The sequence below is a fragment of the Rhyacophila brunnea genome, unplaced genomic scaffold (assembly GCF_057557595.1).
Source record: "Rhyacophila brunnea isolate RB1 unplaced genomic scaffold, BYU_Rbru_1.0 scaffold_19, whole genome shotgun sequence".
NCBI classification, from domain to species: Eukaryota; Metazoa; Arthropoda; class Insecta; order Trichoptera; family Rhyacophilidae; genus Rhyacophila; species Rhyacophila brunnea.
The window spans coordinates 3,305,271-3,332,901 of record NW_028232848.1 but is presented as its reverse complement, the minus strand read 5'-3'; the positions used below and the strand labels follow the sequence as shown (position 1 = coordinate 3,332,901).

At 31.0% G+C, this 27,631-nt stretch overlaps 1 protein-coding gene across 38 annotated transcripts in view; it reads right to left on the bottom strand.

The window, feature by feature from the left end:
• Positions 1-27,631, bottom strand: part of para (sodium voltage-gated channel paralytic) — a 278,569-nt gene that overhangs the window by 40,516 nt on the left and 210,422 nt on the right. For 20 of the 38 annotated variants that reach the window (XM_085946084.1, XM_085946083.1, XM_085946093.1 and 17 more), the window contains 7 exons: positions 26,323-26,428; positions 25,111-25,179; positions 15,963-16,240; positions 14,731-14,904; positions 9,865-10,027; positions 6,511-6,698; positions 5,970-6,174 (listed from right to left, as the gene is read on the bottom strand). In XM_085946084.1, the coding sequence (XP_085802210.1) occupies positions 5,970-6,174; positions 6,511-6,698; positions 9,865-10,027; positions 14,731-14,904; positions 15,963-16,240; positions 25,111-25,179; positions 26,323-26,428 (1,183 nt within the window). Of the gene's footprint in view, positions 1-5,939; positions 6,175-6,510; positions 6,699-9,864; positions 10,028-14,730; positions 14,905-15,962; positions 16,241-25,110; positions 25,180-26,322; positions 26,429-27,631 lie in introns of all 38 variants that reach the window. The other 18 variants (XM_085946088.1, XM_085946090.1, XM_085946103.1 and 15 more) reach the window with 3 other exon arrangements.

Sequence of the window (27,631 nt, the reverse complement as noted above, 5' to 3'; positions counted from 1 at the left end):
ATCTGGACGTAACAGTACCAATTTAGTTGTAACTCATCCTCCCACATATTGTAAATAAGACAATGTCTCAAGATGATCTGAATTTAGGGGTCTAGGACAATTCGTCGCCGCCAACTAGACGTCAGGACAACTTAAGAACATACATTTAGACACTGCACAGATGAAAAAAATGCAGGAAGAAATACATGTATATTATGTGTTAAGCCAGTAAGTCTAATATAAAATATCTAGCTATTATAAAGCGAGGTTTATGGTTGTTGTTGCTCATATCGATAGTGTGATTTGACATTCCGATATTGTACTGAACCGCAGCTATATTGCGCAATGGTCATTACAAACGAATCAATGGTTGATAAATTGTGCAATGTATATTAACAAACTTTTGATTGGCAGGATGTATTGTATAAATATTTCAATATTTCGACTAAATGACCTACAAGATTGATTCCTGAATATTTTGTCTTTATATTAAAAGTTTGTCATATCGACCATAGAAAGAAAAAAGGACATAATCCACACAAATTAAATTTTACAGGAGACACAATAACGTTTTTGTTATGGTTTTCGGTCAAAGTTAAAATACAAAATAGACATAACCATGAAATGCATGAAAGTTAATAATTTGGTTTTTATATATGTACCTAATATGATATTAATTATTGAGTTAATTAAAGAAAAACCAACAAAATTGATGGTTAAGTTGTTTTTGCCACTTTAATCCCTTGTTTTATTTTTTTTTAAATTTCCAGCTAAATTTAGATAATAAATCTGCATTTGCAGCTTGCATCCTTTGGACACAACGTGTATTTAGTCATGTACAATGTTATTATCAAATAAAACCTATTTTGAAAAAACTGAGAGTTACGTCCTTTTTCCTTTCTACAGTCCATATAATATGTTGTGTCAATCGAAAATCTGTTGATACAAATTTCACAATTTACAAAATATTGATTCGTTTCAAAGTGTTATTGTGCAATATTGGAATGTGAAAGCACACCATCAAAATGCGAGACGAGCCTTTGCAACAATCATAAACCTCTTTTTATTATAGGTATATTATGTACACTTTATGATAGACTTGCTGGTTCAAGACACGCACATTTTATTTATCTGTGCAGTGACCAGATGTCAGTCATCCAGTTGCCTTGGTGTCCAGCCTGTATTGTCCAATCAGTGACATCGAATAGTATACTTTCAAACATATTAGAAAAGGTTAAAATTTCAAATGATTTTTGAACAAATGCTTGGTAAATGTTATTAATTAATTGGCGTGCATTTGAATGAACGTATATATATAAAATAACACTTTCTCGATTCTGCCAAAAAGATCATCATTAATTAATTATTACTATAGATAGAAGACGAGAAATCAAATTTATCATCGTATCTGTGGCATTTTTACAAACAACATAAAAATATATACACACAACTGTTATCTAGAAGGAGACAGAAGATGACACAAAATTATCTGGAAAACATTCAAAACACAAACAAGAAGTATTCGTTATAACAACATATTTAAAAATCTGTGGTTGTGGTATATCTCTATTTTTATTATTATAATAAAAATAAACCACATCCACAAAGATTTAAATATACTAATATAGTTAAAAAAAAAACACTATATGTATGGCAGTGGCGAAGGTTGGAGGTAGGCCGTTAAGATCCGACATAAATAGTGCACATTAAACTTTGTTAGTCATATTTTGTTGTTGTTATTGAACTAAGACTACAATTGATAGATGGTGTTGGGTAATTTAAAAAAAAATCAATTAAACCCTGCCAAACCAAACCATAATAGTTTTGGTATATTTAGGGCGATCACACATTTTCATTCATGCTTATTTGTTTTCGTTGAATTAAAAATAGATATTACACGTCATGTTGTTGGTTATTTTTTTTTAAATTCATTAAGCCCTGCCTAACCAAACTATAATAGATAAAAAATATTATTCAATCCAAAATTATGTATGATTTAATGGCATAATTTTAGATAGATGAGTATTTTTTGACGATTATCTATTATGGTTTGGTTTTCGCAGGGTTTAATCGAATTTTAAAAACTAAACAAAATACCGTCTGTAAATTATTGTAGTCTTAATTCGATGAAAACAAATACGCATGACTGATAAAGTTTAATATGCACTATTTATGATGGATCTTAACAGCCTACCTACACCCTTCGCCACTGATGTATGGCAATGATACCAATAAAAATAGCACCTGATAAAAACTAGTTACCATATACAAATGGCTGTTCGAAAACTATCTGACCTTTGGTTTTCCCATGGAAATAATTGAAAGGGGATGTCTCCTCGATTGGGGAGGTGGAAGGTATAATTATTTTCTCGACTGCGAAGCGACTCACTGGCAGGCAGCCCGTAAGTGATGGAGTGTACTCAGCACCCGATAGATATCATTTCACACAAAATGACAGAGCGATTTGAGTAGGGTATTGCATCAAATTTCGCACTAATTAATTACCACATTTAAATAGCATGCTAATTATATCTAATGGCCACCTAATCGCTATGCGCCTAGCGCGTCTTTAGTTAACACTGAAAGACTTAACGATACCCAAATGGAAACCATTCGGAAGATTCAATAGACTTTCGGTGACAAAGCCATGGTTATCACATTAATTAAGGAGTGGTACAACCGGTTCAAAAATGGTTGAACCTCAGTGAAGAACGATCCATGTCCTGGTAGGTCCTCAATAAGCTGAAATGATGATGTAAATGATCATGTACAGAGTTTTATCATGTTACCGCCTGAGAATTTGCGGACAAAGTGGGGATAGGTGCCAGTATATAGCATATTAAGGGTTTGGCCTTCCAGAAGGTGTCTTTGAAATTCATGCGTAAGTCGCCTATGGAAACAGAAGTAACTACATCTGCTAGTTGGCAAAAATGGCTATCAACATGGCTTCATGTGATTTTTGATTATTCACTATGTTGAAAACGTCGCTGAAAGTGTCGTTGTCTCAAAAAGACATTATGAGGAACGCGACGGCCAAGCTATACAGCATTCTCAAAGAGATTTTTCAAAAATGCTTCAAATAATAGCGGGACCGCTGGGAGAGAAGAAGTGTGTCCAGGCTGAAGTAAGCTCTTTTGAAGAGGATCAGGGTTTCTGGCCTCCACGTGAGTAATTGTATTTTTGACAGCCAAAGGTCGGATACTTATTAAACAGCTGTAGTATATGTATTCGTAATACTAGTTTGAATTAGATATATTAGAATCGAAAAGAATATTGATAACACATGGATTATCCGTAGTACTTTCATACTACTGTAACCTTTATGACTAGTATAGTTAAAAATTATCTGTTCTACAAATGTATATATTTATACATTAGTAAATATTTTAATTTCAACCGATGCATCAGTAAGAAATTAACATAATTTATATTTCTATACTGACATGCCAATATTTCCATTTATAAACTTAAAATTCTTAAGAAAATACATGTGCAAGATGCACTGTTGACACATCAATGCAAGGTTGATGCGGGTTTTACATTTGAAACGTGTCATAAATTTGAGACTTGTATAAATTCTATAGTGTATATTTCTTAAGAATTTCATTGAAATACAGACTGTCAATAACACATAATTAGTCAAACAACAATAGATATATTATAATATATCAATGTAACTGATAAGTATTCTAATGATAAAAATTTACTACGTAATGATATCAATGAGGTAACTAATTTTAAGTTCAGGAAATTACTCAACTAAAATGAATATTATTATAACATTCAAAACATGTCAACAATTATTTATTTAACTGAAAATGTTCATTTCCTCATTACGTAAAATTTTTACGACAGCGTTAAAAAGCGTGCTTGCTGTGTTTAACATTAACGTAAACAAACATCAGAAATTAAAAAAATCTCTACAAGACGTGCAAAACAATACAATTTAAAAGCACGATAAGGAATGTAACATACTATCGGTAATGTTATTTTGAATATGGTGTCCGTATTTTATAAATCGGACTATTGAATACGATTACAGTTAAATTTATTTGTTTTTAAACAAATTTTAAATCAACATCATAAATTAATTTTAATCATACAATTCTGGGCAATAAATTGTTAAAAATTTAGATTTATTTTTTATTTAAAATTATCAAAAAAGAAGAGAGAAATGCAATACAAATGACATTCATCTATTCACATTTCAAAGTATAACATAGCATGCTTATGTAAAATATATTGCTTTTAAAGTATTTGTTTCGTGATAACATATATCTTATATTGAAAGAGATTTTATCATAGAGACGAATCAATTCAAATACCATAAAAGCAATATCAAGAATTTATTGTAATATGATAAAAAATGAATTATTTCCAATACACATCATTTTACAATCATATTTACACATAAACTGTTTGAAAAATATTGCTTGTAGTTTAAAAAATTAAATCATAACTTAGGAAGAAATACAGTTAGGAATAATATTTTTGAATTTAATTTTCGTTATTAAATGCATCGATAGTTTGACATACTGTTTTGCATTTATGCAAACCTGTTCGATGACTCCATACGTACAATTGAAAGCTTGATGATTGCATTTCAAAAACACAAGCAATATTTTTTGAAATCGATAGAAACCCACATAAAAATTTTGAACCGTCATGTTTTCATATTGGACACGGTAGAATAATTTTTTCTTCATTTCGCCAAACACTATTTATTTCATTATTATCTTCGAAAATTAAATTATTTTAAAAATAATATTGCATTGCAAAGATCTATTTAAATGATAATAGAACAGAAAATACGGAAATATAATACGGAACCAAACACTTATTAGATGTGTCATTGATATCAGTCACCGATATAATGGAGTTCTAAGAAAATGATAATAATGTTCATGTGTTATTGAATTATTGCATTTATCAGTGTGACAATTTAAAAAAAAAAATATTACTATAAATTTCGAATTATGAATTAGGCATTGTCTAATTTATGTGTTTCTTGTAAGGTGTCATTAATTTCAGTAATTATAATATATTAAATTAATAATATTAGTTATATTAAATTTGTAATACTTTCGCTACATATTTAATGTCTCGTTAGAAAACAAATAACATTGTACATGTTGAATTCATGTTGACTTAGATAAATGATCCATGTACAATAATATACAGCATTTTCTGTTGTATTAATCAATAATGTGCTATGAATCATATAATCTTGTAATAAATCTACACTTTTTCAGTTTCATTAATAACATTCAATGAATTTACACCACCATTAAAATGTAATAAATAAAAAATAGTATATTCCATTTTTTTTTTTAAATATTTAAAATGCCATAAAAACTTAGGTACTTTAAAGTGGTCACGTATACAAAACATGGGCCCTCAATAAAAGTGATCCTCAAAATAGGTGTAACCTAATATGGCATGGAAACCTGTATGTTGGGCGAAAGCATTGAAGATGTCACTAAAATGTAAAAATGACATTGGATTAGAAATGTTGATCGGTCTGTGAATAGCCACCGGGAAAATGCTTTTCGAGACGTATAAAATGGCCACAGGGCTCCTTAAAAATCTACTGGACGGAAGGATTGATTGAATTGAATTGTAAAATATGTGGCAGTGAAAAGCTAATGATCGGTGGATCGACTATGCTTGATGACAATTTTGTTCAAACGTGTAGTTCATTAAGAACTTTAAAGTCATAATTATTGGAGTGAATGATGGAATTTTGTGTAACATAATGAGATGTGGAAAATGATAGAATATTCTAATACGGTTTATTAAATTTTAATGGCGACGCACTGTCAGTAACTGTTGGTGTTATCATGTTCAACTAAAGTAACAGTAGGAAATAATAATTGAAAAGAAAATCAAAACGCCTTTGGTGTTGTGGTTCAAATAAAAAAAGAATGAAGCTATCTTCTATCTGTGTCCAAAATATGAACCTTGATTCCAACTGGCGTGCGCTCCCTCACCTGGTGCGTGGTCAGCGATCTGATTGGTCAGCTTGTTGCGGATGAACTTGAAGATGTTGGCGATGCTTCTCCTCACCCACGCTTTGAAGCGTGATATCCGGTTGAAGGCCTCTGCGATCTTGTTGGTTTCTTGGTCGGCGGTGGGCGCCGATAAACTCGATGAACCGAAATTTGACAGGAGCAAGGCTAAGAAGAGATTGAGCACCTGTTCCGGAAGGCGTATTTATATTAGAATAATTTGTCGCGATTAAAAAGTCAATGCATAACACCGTGTTCTAGCTGCACGCGGACAGTACCGCTGGTATAATGTGGAAGATGACCACCATTAAAATGTGCATATCTAAAGTGAACACCGCACATATTATTTGAAAATTAAATCAGTTTGATTTTGTACTGTAGTAGTTGTCCAATTATTGCCATCAAAGTGATGATTTCGTTAAATGTTCTTTCAAGAAAACAACTTTCCATTAGTGTTGTTATTGTGTGTGAATATATGCGCTGGAGTGTATACCATTTGCATAACCTAAATTGTTCAACTCACCACCAAGTTTCCTATGACTACAGTTGCGAGGAAGAACGGTATACAAGAGACGTCCCCGACCAGCATACAGTCCCACATGGATTCTATCCACTCTCCGCACAACACTCGGAATACTATCATGAAGCTGTGCATGAAATCCGTAAAGTTCCATCGAGGAAGCTCTCCATACGGGAATAGATATTTGTTATCTGAGAAACAGACAATGAGATCAGTAAAGGAAGATTTTTAAATAATCTCATTTAAGTATGATATTTTAAAGACCTGTGTGAATTTATTACAATGCTACATCAATTTAGAGAGTTTTCAAAAATTACATAGTTTCAGTACTAATAGATAATATCCAAATTGTATAAATGACAATATATTATTAGGATATAATTGCATAGCTACTATCAATGTTATTTATCAGAGGATATTACAATATTATTTGTAATTAAGTAGGATAATGGCTTGTTTGAATATTTTAAATTTTAAATATTAAATTTCTAAATTTAAATCAATTTAAAGATAGAGTAAGTATTAATTTGTTTACTTGGCAATCTACATCAGCGTTGCCAGACATCTCGCGCGGGATAGTTAAATTCACGATTATTCAACAAATACAAATAAGTCTCAACAAATTCAAAAGAACGGATGCGTTATGCACACGTGTTTATACACTAATATCATTTATTTTAAGCATTCTTTCGACCATATCCGATCCTAATAGGATCATATGGGCCTCCACAGAGTGAAGGTTTGTATTAACAGATTTTGTTTTTACGAGAAATGGATGTCAGCCAATCGCTCAACCTATTAGGTCCATACTCTGGATAAATTGAAAAACAATATGTGTACTTGCCAGACCCAGGATTCGATCCTGGGACCCACAACGCTATAAGCAGACGTTTAAGCTGCACGGCTATCGTGGAAGTACGGAGGATACACTAATTTCATTTATATTAAGCATACAAACATCTAATTGCTATTATGAGCGGGTATTTTCTCAGATGAATTTAAAATGGTCAGATGCAAGAAACAGAATATGTTCTATTGAGTTAATAAGATTGAAATTATTTGATATACTCATGTGCTGAATTTTACCAATACATTAAGCAGCAGCAGTAAAATCCTCAGCAAAGTACAAATAGGTGAGTGTCAGGAAAACATATTGGTTTTAATATTATTATTTTTAAGGTTAAAGAGTTTTGTAGTTTGCGTTGTGTCATTCATGATTGCTAGAAATAAACATTAAAAATATTGAACTATGCGTTTTTTAGGTTGTCCCGCTTTTTGCACATGGTAAAAATCCCGATTTGGTAAAATAATTATCTGGCAACGCTGATCCACATCCTCATATGTCTATTATTCTATTCTATCTTTATATTTAAATAAAAATCATCAAACGACATAAGAAAATAAATTTAATTAAGTTGGTATCTAAATAATTTAATTAAGATTTAATATCATTCATGTTTACCACTAGTTAATAATATAGGAATCGAAGAAAACTTGTCTACTAAAATAAATAGCAAAATTAAGAAAGTGGTGATCAGCAGGCCTTGAATTAAAGCATGTATTTGGCGATGTATGTTTTTTCATTCTGAATTGGGATCATTCTATGTATATCCCATTGCTGGGGAAAAAATAGTTAACAGAATGTAAAATCCATTTATAAACATCATACATCGAGTGAAGTCTGTTGCTGGCATTCAAGGTCTACTTATATTTGGCCATTCAAAGGTCTTTTAAGTGTTTAATTGTCAAACAAGGCAGAGTTTTTAAATATTTCAATAAAAAACTTTCATTTTAAATGTTACAATTGAAATTACTTGCACTCTATGAATGGCTCCATTGTGTTAAATAAATCTGAATAATGTGATACAAAAGTCATTTTATAATATGCAAAATACATAAATATCGCAAGTAGAATAATTATTGATGTCAGCGGCAAAGGCTCAAAACTAAACAGTTATTTAACAGTTTTCTTGAATTGTAAATAAATCAAGGCCTGAACAAAAACGATGCATGAGTGCAAGTGAGAAAGTATTCGGCACCCTTATAGGTCTACGGTCTACATATGTTTTAGTTAGTTTCCAAAAGTATCGCTGACAAATCGCGGTGAATCGCTTCACGTAGTGTCGTAGCTCGTGTTGCTAAATTGCTATTTTTTGTGTTAAACATAAAGTCAGTGGTAAATATTTTTAGTTAATTAAGTAGGAACGATGGTTCTGTGTATTGTATTAAAATATGGTAGCCGTACTGATAAGCAAGAAGATGGTATTACGTTTCATAGGTAAGTTGATACATGTTCGTGATAATTTATTTGTATATTATTATATATTTTAATATCAGTGACCTAGTGTTTCTTTAAAATAACTTAAATTATGGATATCTTTACCTAATGGTTGCATTTTGACCGCTTAAAAATACTATATAACGTAAAAAAATAGAAAATTATATTTTAATTCTGAGCGTCTAGTGCGAGCACTTGGGCGAGCACTACCGAAATGGTCTATGGTCTCGAACATTTGTAGACGAATGTGTTCGCTCGCTCACAAACCAAACGCATGGCACGCAGCTTCATTTAGCAATGCAACGGGTGGCGTCTAGATGTATATATAGTCTATGAAATAAATATTTTAATTAAATAATCACAATATAATATTTTAGTGCCACAAATAATGCAATATTTTTTTTGTATTCAAACTAGGCGACGACGTCAGCAACCTCAAAATATTTCAATTATGACTTATCTGTTTTTAAGATAACTTGACTTTCATACCTTTTTTTTTGACCATGTCCGATCCTAAGAAGATCATTTGGGCCTCCACAGAGTGAGGTTTGTATTAACAGTTTTTTGTTTTTATAAGAAATGGATGTTAGCCACTTGCTCAACCTATTAGGTCCATACTATGACTCTAAACATACATTGAAAAACAATATGCATATTAGCCAGTCCCAGGATTCGAACTTGGGACTCACGAGTTTAAAAGCCGACGCTGCTCGGCCATCCTGAGTGTTACTTATGAATGAAAAATGCTTGCGCTGTCCAGTGGTGAATTGAAAGAAATATCATAATAACATAAGAGTTTATGTCATGTGTATTTATTAATTTAAAGCATAGAAAAAATTATTCATAAATATATTATCTTTCTTGTCAAAGCATGATTATTTTTTTGGGTTATAAATTGTTTACCTCTTCCCAACAGGTAGTCTTTGCCGCTGACACACTCGGTAGCGTACTGTCATTAATATGGCGACATGTCTGAAGGATGTCACAGATTCAAAATATTGCTTCTGTGTCACATTATATACATTCTACATAAAAATATAAATAGATTAATAAAAAAAGTAGATTGCGGATGTACTTACCGACGTAATTTTTCCCAAAGAGTTGCATACCCATTACGGCAAATATGAATATAATGATACACAAGACGAAGGTCAGATTACCTAGGGCGCCCATCGTTCTGCCCATAATGGATATAAGCAAGTTAAGCGTGGGCCAAGACTTCGCCAGCTTGAACACACGAAGCTGTAATAGCAAACAAAAGATATGTGCAGTCGCATAGGATATAAAATGTTCAATTTCGAATGCGTCAAATTCTGCGTAAGTTTACCAAATAAATTAATTATTACTCGTGTGGTGTGTGTATTGAAACAAGCGAAAAAAATGTTGTGTAGCTATCCTAAGATTACCATACTGACTAAGTATAATACTGATTTGTAAGTAAGATATTACATAATATTATACCTTGTATGTAGTATGTCTAGACAATATCAATTTAATAGCGTAAAATACTGTTTCTCAATCTTTTTTTACACGTGGCTCCGTTTTTGTTTTAATATTATTCTATAATTATTTCTCTCTGTATCTTATTTGTGATTTTAGTTTCTAAATCAGCTGGCAGCAAATTTATTCCTTATTTATTGCAAATTTGTTATATTGCAATCGATTTTTAATAAATAATAAATGTCCCGCAATTATTTTTATATGTGCCACGTGCCAAGAATCGTCACAATGAATGAAATCACATGCATACAATCAGATTATTTGATAGTTATCGACAAACCTGACATAACATGACATGCAAACAGGTCTATGTAATGTTTTCACGTTTCAAATTGTTTTGTTTTTCAAATCATTGACCAGAGAGGTTATTTTAATAATCCGTATTGATATTGTCTATGAATAATAATATAATAAATATATTATTATAATTCCAACTTATGGTGCATGCAGTTACATATTATTACGTATAAAGATAAAATTATCTTAAATATAATATATTATATAGTCTCATGTACGTGTAGCTTCCAGCAAAATTGTAATCAGCTCTGTAAAAAATGCTCATATATATATATTTTGAAGCCTTATTATATAATATTATAATATATACTATAAGAAAAAAGTGATTAATATTTATTAATATAATAAATGTTAAAAATAGAGCAATGTATTTTTGGCGTTAAAGTTGATCACAGGACTATTTAGAATATGTAAAAAGTATTTCAATAGATTAATAATTTTGAATATACTAGACAGGGCAGTTTAATTTAATTTTAAAAACTAACCAATAACGTCTGCAATTTGTATTTTTCAGTTCAATGAAGACAAATAAGTGTGACTGACAAAGTTTAGTTTTAACTATTTATGTCGGATCTTCGCAGCTTACCTCCACCCTTCGCCACTAGTATGCTCTTGGGAGTACCGATTCATACTTTAAAAGGAAAGATGATTTTAATATTCCTTTCAAAAACAGATAAAATAACTGAATACACAAGACTGAGTCTGCTTAACCGGTTCTATGCCTTCAACGAGTTATCTCGTCCGACTTTAAACTCAAATTACTACCCGCTGTCGATTGATTTTCATAATCTAAAAAATTAAACACAAAGTGACATCTGTTTGAATAATTATGAAATACAAAGCCACAAATTATCGGTATTATAGCGATTTTAGTAGGAGCTTTGCTCTACATTCAATGTGTGTCGTTAAAAATCTGTTGCCTTAGTTATATCGTGAGGCATAGAAAAGGTTAAGGGCCATGCACCACTTTAATGCCAAATATACGAAGGCAGATTGAAAAAATATAGCCTGAGATTAAGACTGTCGATACTGCCTGCCAGGTATGGAGATTTCTAAAATATGGTCCAATTATGAGTAATACCTGGGAAACACTACAAAGCGAAATGGTTATTATAAGAAAAGGTTGAAATAGGTAGAACCTCCTGGCGCCGGGTGTCCGATTGGACCAACCTGTGTAATTCTTGCCGAACAACTGCATCCCCATCACGGCGAATATGAATATTATGATACAAAGCACAAATGTGAGGTTGCCTAAGGCCCCCACCGTTCTACCCATTATGGAAATTAACAAGTTCAGCGTTGGCCACGACTTCGCCAACTTGAAAACGCGCAGCTGGAAAAACATCATCGTGTTAACTTTTTATGGCCTATCTTCAACGTGGCATCCATACAAACTCCATTTGTATCATTAGATAAATCTAACGTTTAACAAAAGTGAGACAAATAAGAAAGTCAAAGCGACCATATATCAGTGCTTTCCAACCTTTTTTGTAATACAGTACACCATTTGTATCATTAGATAAATCTAACGTTTAACAAAAGCGAGACAAATAAGAAAGTCAAAGCGACCATATAACAATGCTTCCCGACGTTTTTTGTAAATTAATATTTTTTAATTTTCGCTTACATAGCACATATTAATTATACAAGTCGTCGTTTCCATTGCAAAATTGTATATCTGCAAAATCTTAAGTTTTCATGGGAGCATAAAAACAGTTTAAATAATTACAAGATAAAAAGAACTTTTTATATACCATGTTTTTAAATTTTCTGTTGAAACATATAAACTTGACAATTATATCTATTAATAAAAACTTTTTATTGTACTTGATAGAAATACTGAATAAATATAGAATACTGAAATGTCATTTTGACATTTCATATTGATTTCCATAGTAACGCACGTATATATTAATAATTTAGTTGCTAGGACCCCCTTAGCAACCAACAATAATAACTTTCTATACAAAATAGAATTAACTGAAAATGAATTCGATTCTGCTTAAAAATGGCTAAAAGTAGTAAAAGAATGCATTGTCGCCGTGTTCTGATATATTCTAAAAGTTGAAAATGTCTAGCTAGACGGAAAGTTAGTTAAAAATCTTCAATCGTCCAATACAAATCTTGGACAAATAAGAAAAAAAATGTACTGGACACACAAGATACACTTGATATATCTCACACCTAACTGTTCTGTTTGGAGCAGAAGGCGTGGATGACTGTCCGATATCAATTTTGACCGGCATGGCATATCATATTATTGTTATAACCATTTTTATAGCAAAATTTGAATTTGTAAGAACTACACGTTGATCATAATTATTGAGACATCGGTGTATTTCTTTTTTTAGTTAAGTGTCTTAAGTAAAACGTGAGTGTATGCCCTGGGAATTTGTTTTATTCAAAAATCAACAAATTCATAATTATGTGGCATATCATTGTCTTGCGATAACCCCTTCAACTTGTTATAAATATAATTACTGTGGAATTATGTACGAAAATAAAAAATCCAGCCAAAATAACCAACATAATAAATTGTTCATTATTAATAATACGATGTCTTGCCATAGCTGAGAACAGAATTAAATGAAAATATTCCCTACAATGTCAGATTTGAGACCTTTTTTCAGATTCTCTAACCTGCTATTCGAAATTGTACAATTTGGATGTAACGAATTACATGTCAATGAATACGCTACTTACCTACATAATCTTTTTTTTCAAAATACTTTTCCTATTAGTAATTTTGACAAAATCATAAGATGGAAATGACAAATTATAGTACAAATACTATAGTTATTATTATACAATGGTTTGTAATGCTGCATAAAACGCTGGTAAGTAAAATATTTTTAAGCTATCATATACTCTCTGCGGTATGGGCATCACAGATTAAATACATGAGAACATTGTATAAACATAATATCGTCACCGTTCAGGCAAAAGTCAACAACCCAAAAAACATCCCAAAATTTCGAGATATTGTAATTTGAAAGTTTGGAGATGAAGGAAATATCAGATTTTACTGTTTTTAAGGTTTTATCTACATTACATAATTTTATCATGTCTTCTTAATAAGTTATTCAGGTTACTTTTACTTTTTGATGCTAATTAATACATCTGGAAAGTTTTGAAAAAGGCAAGATGGCTGAAATGTAGTTGGGTGACTTTTGCTTGTTAATAACCTGGACCAAAGCGATCTTATTATGACAACCTAAAGTAACTATTCCTGTTTAGTTATTGTTGCCTGTGTCAGACGAGTATTAGAAATTTTCAAATGACAAATCAGTAAGTCACCATACATAGTTTAGTGACTTTTGCTTCTATGTTTATAATGAAGGATTTATTTTTTATAGTGTCAATAATGTCTATCCGTTGATAATGACTTATGCTTGTTAAGATTTTATTGAAAGTCATTCAGTGAAAATCAAATAATTCGGATTTAAGCAATATTTTACTAACTAATGTACCAGTGGGTCTATTCTATGCTTATCGACCGCTAAAGTGATAAAGTGAAAAATATTATCAAACTTAGGGTAGGTTTGTATCAAAATATTAGCACTTATTGTAACAATTACACGAAGCCGGTTTTTATTGTTGCAATAAGTGCTATATTTTAACAGCACCTATCTTGCTGCTGTTAAAATATCGCACTTATTGCAACAATAAAAACCGGCTTCGTGTAATTGTTACAATAAGTGCTAATATTTTGATACAAACCTACCCTAAGTTTGATACTATTTATCAATTTAGTGTTCGATAAGTATAGAATAGACCCACTGGTGGTGCTGACTTTTGCATTTTAAAGAATATAATTTTACGTTTCGGGTGACATACTCAACTCAAAACTGCCTTTTTGAGGGTTGGTAACTTTTGCCTGAATAGTGACGATATTATGTAGTGAAATACATGTACCATTTTTGAATGACATAAATACAAAAACTTTGTACTTGTATTAAGTATATTATCTAAGGTTCTATTGTACTAGACAGGAAAAAGGAAATATCCTTTCAAGAGAAGAATATGGTGATGGTTAGTTAATTCATAATTCGAATTTCATAATAAGAGTATAAAGTGATTGGATATCTTATTATTATTATTGTATGCTTATGTAGGTAAGTATTAATATTAAATAGACATGTCCTTACCAATCTGAACGATCTCAAGACGGACAATCCTTGGACGCCTTCGAGGCCCAACTCGAGCAGTGACAATGCCACAATGATGAAGTCGAAGATGTTCCAGCCCTCTTGAAAATAATATTTGGGGCTCATTGCGATCAATTTGAGCGTTGCTTCAATGGCGAATGTGGCAGTGAAAAACTGAAACATAAATTATATTAATTAGCCCAAGTCTAATCTGTTAAATTTAATAATTGAGTTAGCATTCAATAGGGAAACAACTCAAAAAACCTATTCGTGTTTGAAAATACTTTTTCTCAATAACATTTTATAGTTTAATACAGAAATGACCTAAGTAAACGTCCCTGTGCAAGTATAATTAAGGCCATGCATTAGTTGAGGCACGGTCTAAAAAGATCGTCGCTAGGCGATGCGCGGATTGCGGGTGGCGGGTGAAAATGACGCCTGTCAAACGAAATATTAATTGTCATATAAATCCAACATACGTCCATTTTATGTTCTGTTTATTGTTCTATTAGTAACAATAATAATATATTCATTGACATGTTTTCTTTTTAAAGTAAATGGGTAACGTTTTTAGTCATCTTTACACGATTTTAGAATTAATTGACCCGTCGCCATCACGCAGCAAAGTGACGTGTTCCCGGGTCAACATTCTCTCAGTGAATGGCAGCGAGTCCAAAATTTCGTCGCCCGTACAGTTGAAAATTATTTGGCGTTTCACTGATGCGTCACCTTAAGATATTTTATTTAAAAAAAATAATATATAATACATTTTTGACTTGTTTCTTTATTGAATTATGACAAAAAATTTTCTAAATAAAATAGTATCATTAATTTAAAATCTTATACTTATATCTTCACTTATCAATCCGACTATGAATCATGCGAATTATTTAATAATGACTATGCTATCTGAAGTGTTTTAGGAATTTCTGAAGAAGACTATCAGCTTTGTAATTTTCCAAAGAATGATTGTGGCACATAATCCGCTTAACCCATTCAGAAGGTACTTTTGCTAGATCAAACACACAATGAAAAAACAACATGTATTTTTTGCTAGCATGGGGATCGAACCCACAGTTTACGGATTCAGAGATCAACTAGGCCACTTTAATTGAACACGTCTTGTAAGTGTTTGATATTAACTAACAAAGTGTTCTTCAGATTGGCGGCAGTCGAGTCGTATATTTTAATTTGAAACTGAATTAAACAAATGTAATGCTGTGTGAACTTACATAGTTACCGCTCTTGAGAGCTTTCTCCATGTCCTTGTTCATATCGTGGTGATCGAGGGCCATGAAAAGGGTGTTAACAACAATACAGAGGGTGATGAAGAGCTCCACGAAGGGATCGAAGACCAGGAGCGCCACGTACTCTTGGAACTTGAGCCAGAACCAGCAGCAGTCCCACACGCAGAATACGTCGATACCCTTCATCAGAGCCTCGAGGGCCTTGTCTTTCAAGGTCGGTCCGTCTTCGTCGTCCTCTGTCGGAGGGAAGTAGTATATGGAAACTGCCAATTCCCGTGCATTAATATTGGTTTCACACATACTTTACTAGGTTTTTTTACATTTTTTTTTTACATCAATTTGTAATTGTAATCGATTACGATCAAATTTAGCATTTTTATCGTATAGATCGATCGAATTTAGAATACTGATCAAATTTAGCATAATGTACATCGATCTAAATTTTAGCGTAGGAGATCGATCACAAAAGTCAAAGACGAGGGGAAGAAACATGTATGATGTGTTATTGTATAATATAATGAAAGCCTGCTTGCTAAGTAAGCTGAAAAAGTAAGTAAGTAATGTAGTAGTAGTATTATTTTCGTATAACTCTGACACCACAATAAACGTAATCTTATTAGTGTACATCGTAACCATAGTAACTGACAAATAAACTGTTCAAATCTGTTTATTTGTTTATTACGCATAGCAACGTTGATATCACACCATCAAAATCACACCCTGCGGCGTCTGCCTTAGACATTTAAAGTTTAGCGGCGGCGTGTGGAACTGCTTTAGAAGAAGAGAACGATTATTTAATATAATCTGTGATTGACAGAAAAATGAAATGTAGAATAGTTGATTTATTAATAAAGCCACTCAAAACACGACAAGAAAATTACAACAAACAAAATGTTTATAAATTTACCTACCATGTCTTTACAATATTTTTAATCTTAACTTTCTTCCTTATTAAGGTTTACTTTAAAATAGATACAATTTTAACATCCGAAGATTATTACATTAATTATTGAAAAATTATATTTATATCTTAATGTAATTCCTTTATCCAAAGACAATAATTTAATTCTCATGAAAATAATAATAATAAATGTGTCAGTATTATAATTTTGTGCAATTTTTTTTGATGTAATTCAATAATTTGTATATAATTCCAAGCTACCAATTTCTTAGGGCCTAATGCATAGTAATATTTATTTAAGTAAGTATTATGCGTCAGTCAGCTGATTATTAGATAAATTAAAAATAGTGTATAACAATAAAAAGTTCCCCGGTGCCGAAGTTGGAACTTAAGTAACAGGTGTTATATAGATATCGAGTCAAGATTATATTCAATATCAATTGTTTACGCAAACACGATCCAAAAAGGAATGAATAATTAGCGTACATTTGCGGGAATTGAAAATCTTGTAGATATTGCAGATTTCATGGATTAATTCGGTGTTGTTTCGGAATAACCTGTTAACTGCAAAATGTTGTATGTACAGGAGAGCAATTTTAAACTTTGAATACAATTGCCCCATAATTCTCGGTTCAATTTTATTGTCTAACATTGAGAAAACATTTTAAAATAAATCAATGAATAATAATATGACAATGATTCAATAATTGCCACTAATTAGGAAAATAATGTCACTTATCAGTGATCAAAATATGATAAGGTCTTTGGTCATGTTTTGACCAAACTAACCGCTGTGTTTGTCCATGTATCATCATATTACCATAACGTTTTTGGTATTTTCAAATGAAATACAGATATCAGGTTATTACCAAATGGAAGATAATACTATATAGTGACCCGATTTACCCAATTTGACACAGGTTATGTTCAAACGACACTAAATTAATCAATGGTGAGATTTATGATATGGCAATAGTTTTGATCGCGGCAAGCTATGTTGCCATGTTAATGATAATTATGATAAAATGTTTACTAGAACCAAAAACTTTAACGTGAGACCTGGCGGCGGCGCTTGTGTTGATCGATCTTAGCTATGGTTTTCGATTTCAAAGTACCTATTGTGAGTATTGCCAGGATTAGAAGATATTATTTCTCACTTCCTTAAATAGGTATATAATATTTTCGCAAATTTCAAATAATCATATACATTTTTTTCAAATAACTTAAGATAAATTTTTTATAACAACAGTGTGTTTTGCAGCTGTCATTGCGGAAACTCTTTCGATAACGTTGTCGAAGAGCCGAATGAGGTTATTTTGTCATTTTTTTTTTTTTCACAGTAGGAGATAAGATGACTTATAAACTTCCTGCTGTCACTTCAAAACTTTTGCCATTAAAATGACTGATACCGCGCACTTATAAGAAACGTCAAATGCGTTCAAGGTGAGGGGAATGAATACTGAAACGCGAGAGAAGGGAATCTAGTTCTCCAAGCCGCCGCCCATCACCGTAAAGTTTTCGCACTGTACACAAAGGGATTGTAAATTTAACTAGTTTTAGATTACGTCGACATTCTATGCATCAGACCCTTATATGATAATATTCTATGTTTATAAACCGAGGACTATAATTAATAGAATTGAATGTTTTGTATAGGTAATTTGTGAGTTGTAATAATCTGTAAAATGTAAATAGGTAATGATGATTTTTGACAGTCTATATAAAATATAAAATACTTTTGCTTCTAATTAGTGAACAATCATATTAAGTATCAATTATTATTGGCAGCTAACTAATGTTTACAATCAAATTTGAAGTCCCTAATGAATGGTTGATTTCCAAAGCAATATTATTACTCAAGAATGTACCTCTACATGCAACAATATACCTTTTACAGTGCATATTGATATTGTTAACTACTTTTCAGGTAGTGATTGGTTTTTTCTGATGACAATCTCAAATAACACATCAATGTGAACGTTACAACATAATGTGAATGTTACAACAGAATGCAACAATCTTAAATCAATTACTCATACGTGTGGACAGCAAAAAAAAACATTTCTAAATTACTCAAAAAATAATACTTTCAGTGCAAGTTCTAATTTAAATTAACTAGTTACTATTGTTTCATGAAGAAGTGAATAAATGTTAATTTTTTTTTCACTGACTTTAATTCGAAGTGGAACTTGACCGCATTAAAAAACGGTTTCCGAACAGATTTTTTAAATGAATAGATATTAGCCATTTGCTAATATTCAAAAGCGAGACGACTCGGGATTCGAACCTGAGCCCCATGACTTAATGAGCGTCCATTGTGGGTACAAATTGTTTTTTTTTTTTTAATCAGAGAATCATAACGATTTCGTAATAATTTTTAAATAAATAAAAATAGTACTTATAACATTTTACTGAAAATAGTTTTAACGAATCCTTACTATAATATGAATAATAAAAATATATGTAATGATTAAAAGAAGTGAAATACATGGAAGTACCTAAATATAACGTTTACGTAATTCAATGTACCATAATGTTAAAATAACAAGATTTTAAAAATGTAATGTCTTACTATTTTGTACTATTATTATATTTCTTTTATAGTATTAACTGTCAATTCATGGTGGAACTGCATTGTATTATTTGTTTAATTAAATAAAACACAATTTTATAGTAGTTATTCCAATTTGATTAATAAAGTGGAATAAGTACTATAAAATTGTGTTTTATTTAATTAAACAATTAATTAAATAATACTATTATTATACCTAAACTAGATTATCAATCTTATTAACACTGTCAAAATACTTTTTAAATGCCATGACAATATTAAAATCAATAATAACACAATTAATTTGTCATAAATTAATTCTAAATGTGTTTTTTTATATCCATATATGAACTTAGATATATTTACAAAATTAAATTAGAAGTTTTGAAATAGATGGCAAAATTGGTTTGAAAATTTAATTAATATTCAATATGGTATACATATATATTTGAAAGATTTAGCACTTCATTGCAGTAAAGTACTGATACCATTAATATTGTAAACGAATGGTACCTTTGTAGTAAGTCTCACCAATATATTGCATACAATATTATTAACGTTAACATTACAATAAGGTGCTAAAACTTTACATTGCAAGCTATAAATACAATAGTTTGACATATTCGACAATATGATTCTAAAAGATAGATCAAGAAGGTGTTAAAATGCATAGAAAATGATAATTTTGCAATATACATAATTAATAAATTAGTCAAGCATCAATAAATAATAAAATGTGATTAAAAACATTATGTACAATTCGTGCATACTATGTACAAAAATCAGTGGCGACGGGTGGAGGTAGACTGTTAGGATCTGCTATAAATAGTGGACACTAAACTTTGTCAGTCATACATACTATTTTGTTTTCATTGAAATAAGACTACATACAATTATTTACAGATGGTGTTGGTTAGTTTTTAAATTTAATTAAAACCTGTGAAAACCAACCCATAATAGATAATAGTCAAAAAATACTCATCTATCTATAAATTATGCAATTAAATCAAACATAACTTTAGATATTTTATAGATAGAAAAATAGTTTGTTTTAGGTAGGGCTTAATGAATTTCAAAAAATGAACCAACAATATGTGACATATTATAATAATACGTACTCTTAATTCAACGAAAACAAATAAGTATGAATGAAAAAGTGTGCACAATTTTGTCGTATCGCCCAAAATATACGCAAACTATTATGGTTTGGTTTAGGCAGAGTTTAATTATTTTTTTAAAACTAACCAAATTGTAGCCTTAGTTCAATAAAAACAAATATTTATGACTAACAAAGTTTAATGTGCACTATTTGTGGCGGATCTTAAGAGCCTACCTCCACCCCTAGCTACTGAAAAAAACAAATTATAACACAACATTATAATAAACATGACATTTAACAATATTTAAAAATTTTCCAATAAAACAAATGCATACTCTTTAGACTCATCTAAATATAAATGCAATTTAATTTGTAATTCGAATTACCAGTGTAATAAATTTTAAATTTCACTTTGTATTCACCAAATAATTATATAACTAAGTGATATGATGATTGGTTAATTTTTATAAATTTCAAATTTTGCGCCATTTGGGATGTCTGGCTGAATAGTACATAAAAACACCGAGAGATGGCATCTAATTGGGTGACACGAGCACATCTGGTCCCTCGGTTGACTACCTGAAAATGTTTGCCGATGTGCGTTTCGAATAACTGAAGGTAGCAATACGAAAATGTAACTACGCCATTTTTATTGTTCAGAAGCTAGAGGATATATTTATTTAGCCTTACTTGTAGCTCTTCCTTTTCTGTAATTAAGTTTAATTTGTATAACAATCGATATATCTTGTATGTTTTTTTCTTTGTTGTAAGTAATTACAAAACAGTTTAATAAGATATACATATGAAAGCCAGTCACCATGGATTAAGGTTTTGAAGTTAGGTTCGGTTTATTATTTTATGATGGTTATGCCATAAAATGCAAGAAACATAAAGGGCACCGAGTGTTCTCAAATATTAGCAATATTAAATGAGCATTTTGTTCACGTGATTAACTTTAATGCATATTATGGATTCAAATGTAACTATTAAAAATAACATTTTTATTCTTTAACATGTGTTTAAGTTTATGCCATAATTCCCCACATTCAAGATTAAACTTTATTTAAATATTTGTCGCCCAGAAGGCAACCCACTTTCCACTATTTTTGTGTTCCATGGTTGTAATGTTAACGTGGGATGTATGCCATGTTATGATTTACCACTTCTTTTGACCATGTTCGATCCTAATAAGATCATATTATGAGCCTCCACTGAAGAAATGGATGTTAGCCACTTGCTCAACCTGTTAGGTCCATTCTGTGACTCCAAACACAAATTTAAAAATAATTTGTGTATTTGCCAGACACAGGATTCAAACTTGGGACTCACAACACTATAAGCCAATGCGTACGCCACTCGGCTATCGTAGCCGAATTACTACACAACCCTTATAAAAAAACCCTAATACCTAGCTATATGTTGTTCATTTTAAAGTAACCCTAAGTCATGAGGTTACATGATGTGAATACAAAGTGAAATTTAAATCTTATTACATGATAATAGATGACTAGAGAGTAATAGGTAGAACTATTGAAAAAATGTTTTTTTTTTGGAAATAATTTGTACACTAAGTAGTGCATGACAAAATTATCGAAGTTATAAAATATTTTTGACAAATTGAATGTCATTTTTTAAACTATATTAAGTTTACAATGTTTTTTACGATAACAAAAGATAATTTTGCCATTTTGTGAGAACATGCCGGTGATATTGTTTCATTTGACGAATGAGGTTCAATTCAAAAGCTTGTGTTTGTCTGAATGTTAAAATTTGCGGTGCCCAAAATTTCATGCCCAACATAAACCGTGATAATAATTAATAAGAAGCAAAAATTTTGCCAAATTTAATGTCACCATTGGTCGAGATTTCATCTCATATTCTCCCCGAATCTAATCATTTTGAAACGAAATCATTTTAGTAAAGTATACTTTCTTAAACCAATACTAAACAATAGAATTTATGGCAATTATTATTATTTTAAGATGGTAAAGGTGTTAAAATCATCTCAAAACGCCCATGATTCAATGAAATGATGGTGATTTTAAAATTATTCCACTAATTACATTCATCTTTCTTCATATCACATAAAATAAAGATAAAAGTATTATTTATATTGACGGACACAACATTATATCGTCAGCCATCATGCAAAACTTGTAAATCCCATTTTGGTCAAACCTTAGATTTTCATTGAACACGATAGTACTATCGAGTACCTACATCCGTGTAAGATGCTTTCATCCATAACACTTCGCAAATACTACAAGGTTCTAAGTATTCGTCCTTGACAAAACAAACTCGATAATGAAGTAGTATTATAAGCTGCCTCATTCTTACTTTTGTTTCGGCAACAACAAACACTTAGAACATTGTAGTTCTCCACTCGCGACTTGTAAGTATTTTGAAAATCAATCCAGAAAAACCTCATAGTTTGTGGCACAAACAAAGGAAAAATTTAGAAACTTTGTAAGCACCAATCGGAATCATAGTCCCGTATTATAAAGTTTGTTCTTTTGTTTCTCATGTTTTAAATTTCAAAATTATATTTAAAACGAAATAAGATTTTTACTGTCTACAAAAAAAAAGTTGTTTTGAATTTACAAGGATTACAAGACAGACAGACGATATCACATATTGATAATAATATGATATATTTATAGTCTACAGATGAAACTGAATTTATTTATTAACACAATATAGATGGAAAAATCTGTACTTCATAACTATCTTGAATACCATTACTATAAATTCTTTGTGTCCATCAATGTGTTAAAAATAGATACATACATTTTTACAATGTCACCTTACAAGTAAAACTGAACCAACCGACAATTTTGTATCAAATTCTACAATATGTATCCGTGAAACAGTTTATGTTACGTTAACGTTAACCGTTATAGAATTAAAGATTTTATTAGCATTCACAAATACAATCTATTATTTAAAAAAAAATTAAATAGATTGGTTCTATAATTGTTTTTATGGTAACAGTTTCTTCATGGTTCAATTTTACTCGTGAGTCATGAAATATATAATTATGCCAAAGCTCATTGTTTGCACACATAAATAATAGAATAACTGCTGAAAACTAAAACTCTGAAATGATAATAAATTAAATGTAATATTATATAATTATGTATAAAAGTATATTTTATTTAAACTTATGTAAGTAGGTATGTATATAATTACAGAATTAATTTATTTCATAATAAGAAACTGACGAAATTTAAGATATTTCTTTTCAATTTAAAGAGGTTCTATGCAAGAATTGAATTAAGTTTATAATATTATAGTAGGATTGTTCTTTCACTTAATATTTTGTAATATTTCTATGGAAAAATAAATAATATTTTATCCAAGCTACAGATATTTTCTTAATTAGAAACATATGAGCCAAATAATAAAATAAATTATTGAACTATGAATACTGTTTAAAATAGTCATCTCAGCTGAAAGAATAGTAGCATAAGTCCAATTTTCAAAATTATATTAATTAAAAGTGTTGTTATTTATTATATTATATTATTTATTTTCACTAAATTAAGAAATTTGGATGTTAATTTGTATGTAATTTTGATTCATAATTAATAATGATATCAGACTTATACTATTATTGATACCTTGATGTAATATGATTTATTACACACTTTAATATGTATATTATGTTCAGTCACAATTAAATTAAAAAAAACTGGGCAGTTAAACCTTCTGCACAGCTATTCTTAACAGTTAACACTTTAGCATATTTCCGTTATTTTTATTGGTCCAAATTAACACGGAAGCAATTCCATGTACACGGCGGTTATCAGCGGTTAGTTATCTACAATAATTGGTAAATTCGCAATACGGCGAAAATTTAAGTTGGTAGAGATGTCGTGTTAAATACGTCTCTTATTTGCGGACCTCGGTCAAATTTGGGTATGTTTCTATCTATGGTTTTTCCACCAGAACTGAACATAACCTACAATTTTATTAGTAATGTCATTGCAGCATGTAGTAAAACAAATATTATGTTAATACTAGTCACTCAATATTTGACAGCTCGCGGGGATCCATAAATTAAGCGGCGGCCATAACGTAATTTTTTTCGCATCTTGCATCTCAATTTTCAATATGTAATTGACATACTCTATCTCGCTCTAAAAGTTAGCACAGCCAAGAGAGGGCGTGTTAAAAGATAGCACTTTTGACAGTTAACTTCTTGTAATAATTAACTGCCTGAATACATAAAGTGATATGTTAGAATAGCCTCGCAGATATAGGAAATCCAAATCATTCTGCCATTTTCTAGAATAAATTACGAAATGATTAAATACTGTAATGAATCATATAATACATCTTTTGAAAGAGCCGTCAATAGATTTAAATAAAAAACATTTAATAACATAGTCAACACATAATACCGGAGGAGATTGGGTAATCCTTTCACAAACATAACGGGACATACATAATCATTGTAAACATTTCACAAACATCAAGCAAACAGAATAAACATTTAAATAAATAATGTGATGGATCTGACAATGAGAGCGAAAATAACTACACAATGAAGTAAATGTAAATGAGATGTATGCATATTTACCTCCTTGTTCGCTGGTTCGACTCTGTCTTCCCGCTGCCTGTTCTATTATTTCGTTCAGGACCATTACATCTGAAATAAAATCACATTCACATGTGTGTTCACAATGATAACTAAAAAGCCAATATGTACTCATTAACACAGTCAGCGCTCAAAACACGCCTGGCGTGTGGCCATTAGATATATATACATTCACTGCTGACCAGTTAATTATCATGCTGATTGCTACACGCCAGGTGTGTCTTGAGCACCGACCGAGATGTGGTAATTAACTGGTCAGCAGTGACTGTGTTAAAGAAGGTATTAAAAAAAAATTAACCACGTTTTCAGTAATTACTGTTCAGAGCAATGACATTATTAATGGACGACGCACTCAATACAGTAGCTAGCAAGTAAATTCGCATGTATAGGTAGACGTCACACAATTTCCATTATGCCATTTCATGCATCGGGAATTTATAGCAATATGACCTTTATTGTAATGGCGTTAGAGCAGTGTTTCTAATGTCAATGTTCATTTGAGCGAACCCGTTCGAGCCGAACCATTCGGCAGACCCAACAAAAAGCATCAGGAATTTATAGCAATATCACCTTTATTGTAATGGCGTTAGAACAGATTATGCCATTCGGCAGACCCGACAATAAAGTTAGTGTCATTTTCTTTTCCAGATGATTCGTCCATATTAATGTCATTGGTTCAGAGACATTCCCAGCAACCAGGCACAAAAAGACAGAAAAATTGGTACAGTTCGGTTATGAGGAATACAGCGGAAAAAACATATTGAAAATACCCGATACACTGGATTATTTGTTAGTTTGGGTTAGTTTAGGTTAGGTTAGGTTGGTTTAAGTTAGGTTAGGTTAGGTTTAGTTAGGTTAACCCAACAAATAATCCAATATATCGGCTATTCCCAAAACGTGTTTGCTGCTGTATTCCTCATAACTGAACTGTACCGAAAAATTGTTTAGGGGGTCCATTTTGAAAATATATCCATAATAATTTTTTATTGGCTTTTAAGGAGGCGGGTAAGAAAATGTTGCAGCCGAATACTTATAGTTTTTCGTCGCTTGAATAGATTTTCATATTGAGTGAATTTCGTAATATTTTCAATAGTAATATGTAATATTTTTTGAGATGATACTTGACAAAATTATAATTTACGAAAATGTCACTTGATCTGTTCAATTAAGATAGCAATATGAAATAATCCGTACCTTTCATATCTACGACGGTTTGTTGCTGAGTTGGTTCGATGAATGGATTGTCATTGGGATGTTTGAGCACTTTACCAGCTTCGTCCGTACATTCTGAACTCATTTCCTGGAAATAACAATACACACCTCTCCAGTATGGTATTTTTAAACTATGAACATCGGTATTGTTTAAGAAATCGGTATCTCCAAAAAATTGTTCCAACTTTGTATGTGTATTTATAAAACCTTTTGAAAATTACATACACAATTAGTAAGTTACCAGCAGTAATGAAGGGTGGAGGTAGGCTGTTACGATCCGCTATAAATAGTGCACATTAAACTTTATTAGTCTTATGTATTTGTTTTTATTGAACTAAGACTACAATTTACAGATGGTGTTGGTTAGTTTTTAAAAATCAATTAAACCCTGTCTAAACCGAATCATAATAGTTCTGGTATACTATGGGCAATCCGACAAGTCTAGTGCACACTTTTTCAGTTATACTTATTTGTTTTCATTGAATTAAGAAAACATATTACAGATGGCGTTAGTTATTTTAAATTCAATAAGACCGTCTAAGCCAAACCATAATCGATAAAAAATATTATTCTGTCTATAAAATATTTTAAATTATGTATGGTTTAATGGCAGATATTTTATAGATAAATGAATATTTTTTGACTATTATTTACTATTCTTCTTTTTCTTCCGACCATGTCCGATCCTAATAAGATCATAAGGGCCTCCACAGAGTGGAGGTTTGTATTAACAGATTTTGTTTTTACGAGAAATGGATGTCAACCACTCGCTCAACCTATTAGGTCCATACTCTGACTGATACACAAATATGTGTATTTGCCAGACCTAGGATTCGAACCTGGGACCCACAACGCTATAGGCCGACGCTTAAGCCGCTCGGCCATCGTGGATTATTTACTAGAGCAGTTTAATTAAACTTTAAAAACTAACAAACACTATCTACACATTGTAGTCAATTATCATTAGTTCAATGAAAACAAATACGTTTCACTGACAAAATTTAGTGTGCACTATTTATGGCAGATCTTGACAGCATACCACCTTTCGCCACTGGTTAACAGTATATATTGTGCAAGCTAAGTGTGTATGTATACCGTAAATAAAAATTATTCTTTTCTCTAATTATTTCAGAGTTTTTTGAATGGGAAATTTGGTCATCCTTTCTTTTTTCCTTTAATTTATCAAAAGAAACATATGACAAAAATTGTTCTGGAAAACAAGTAGCTTGTATCTCTATTTGTCATCTATTAAGTACCTCATTTGGTACAACATATTAAATTTTCTTTGGAA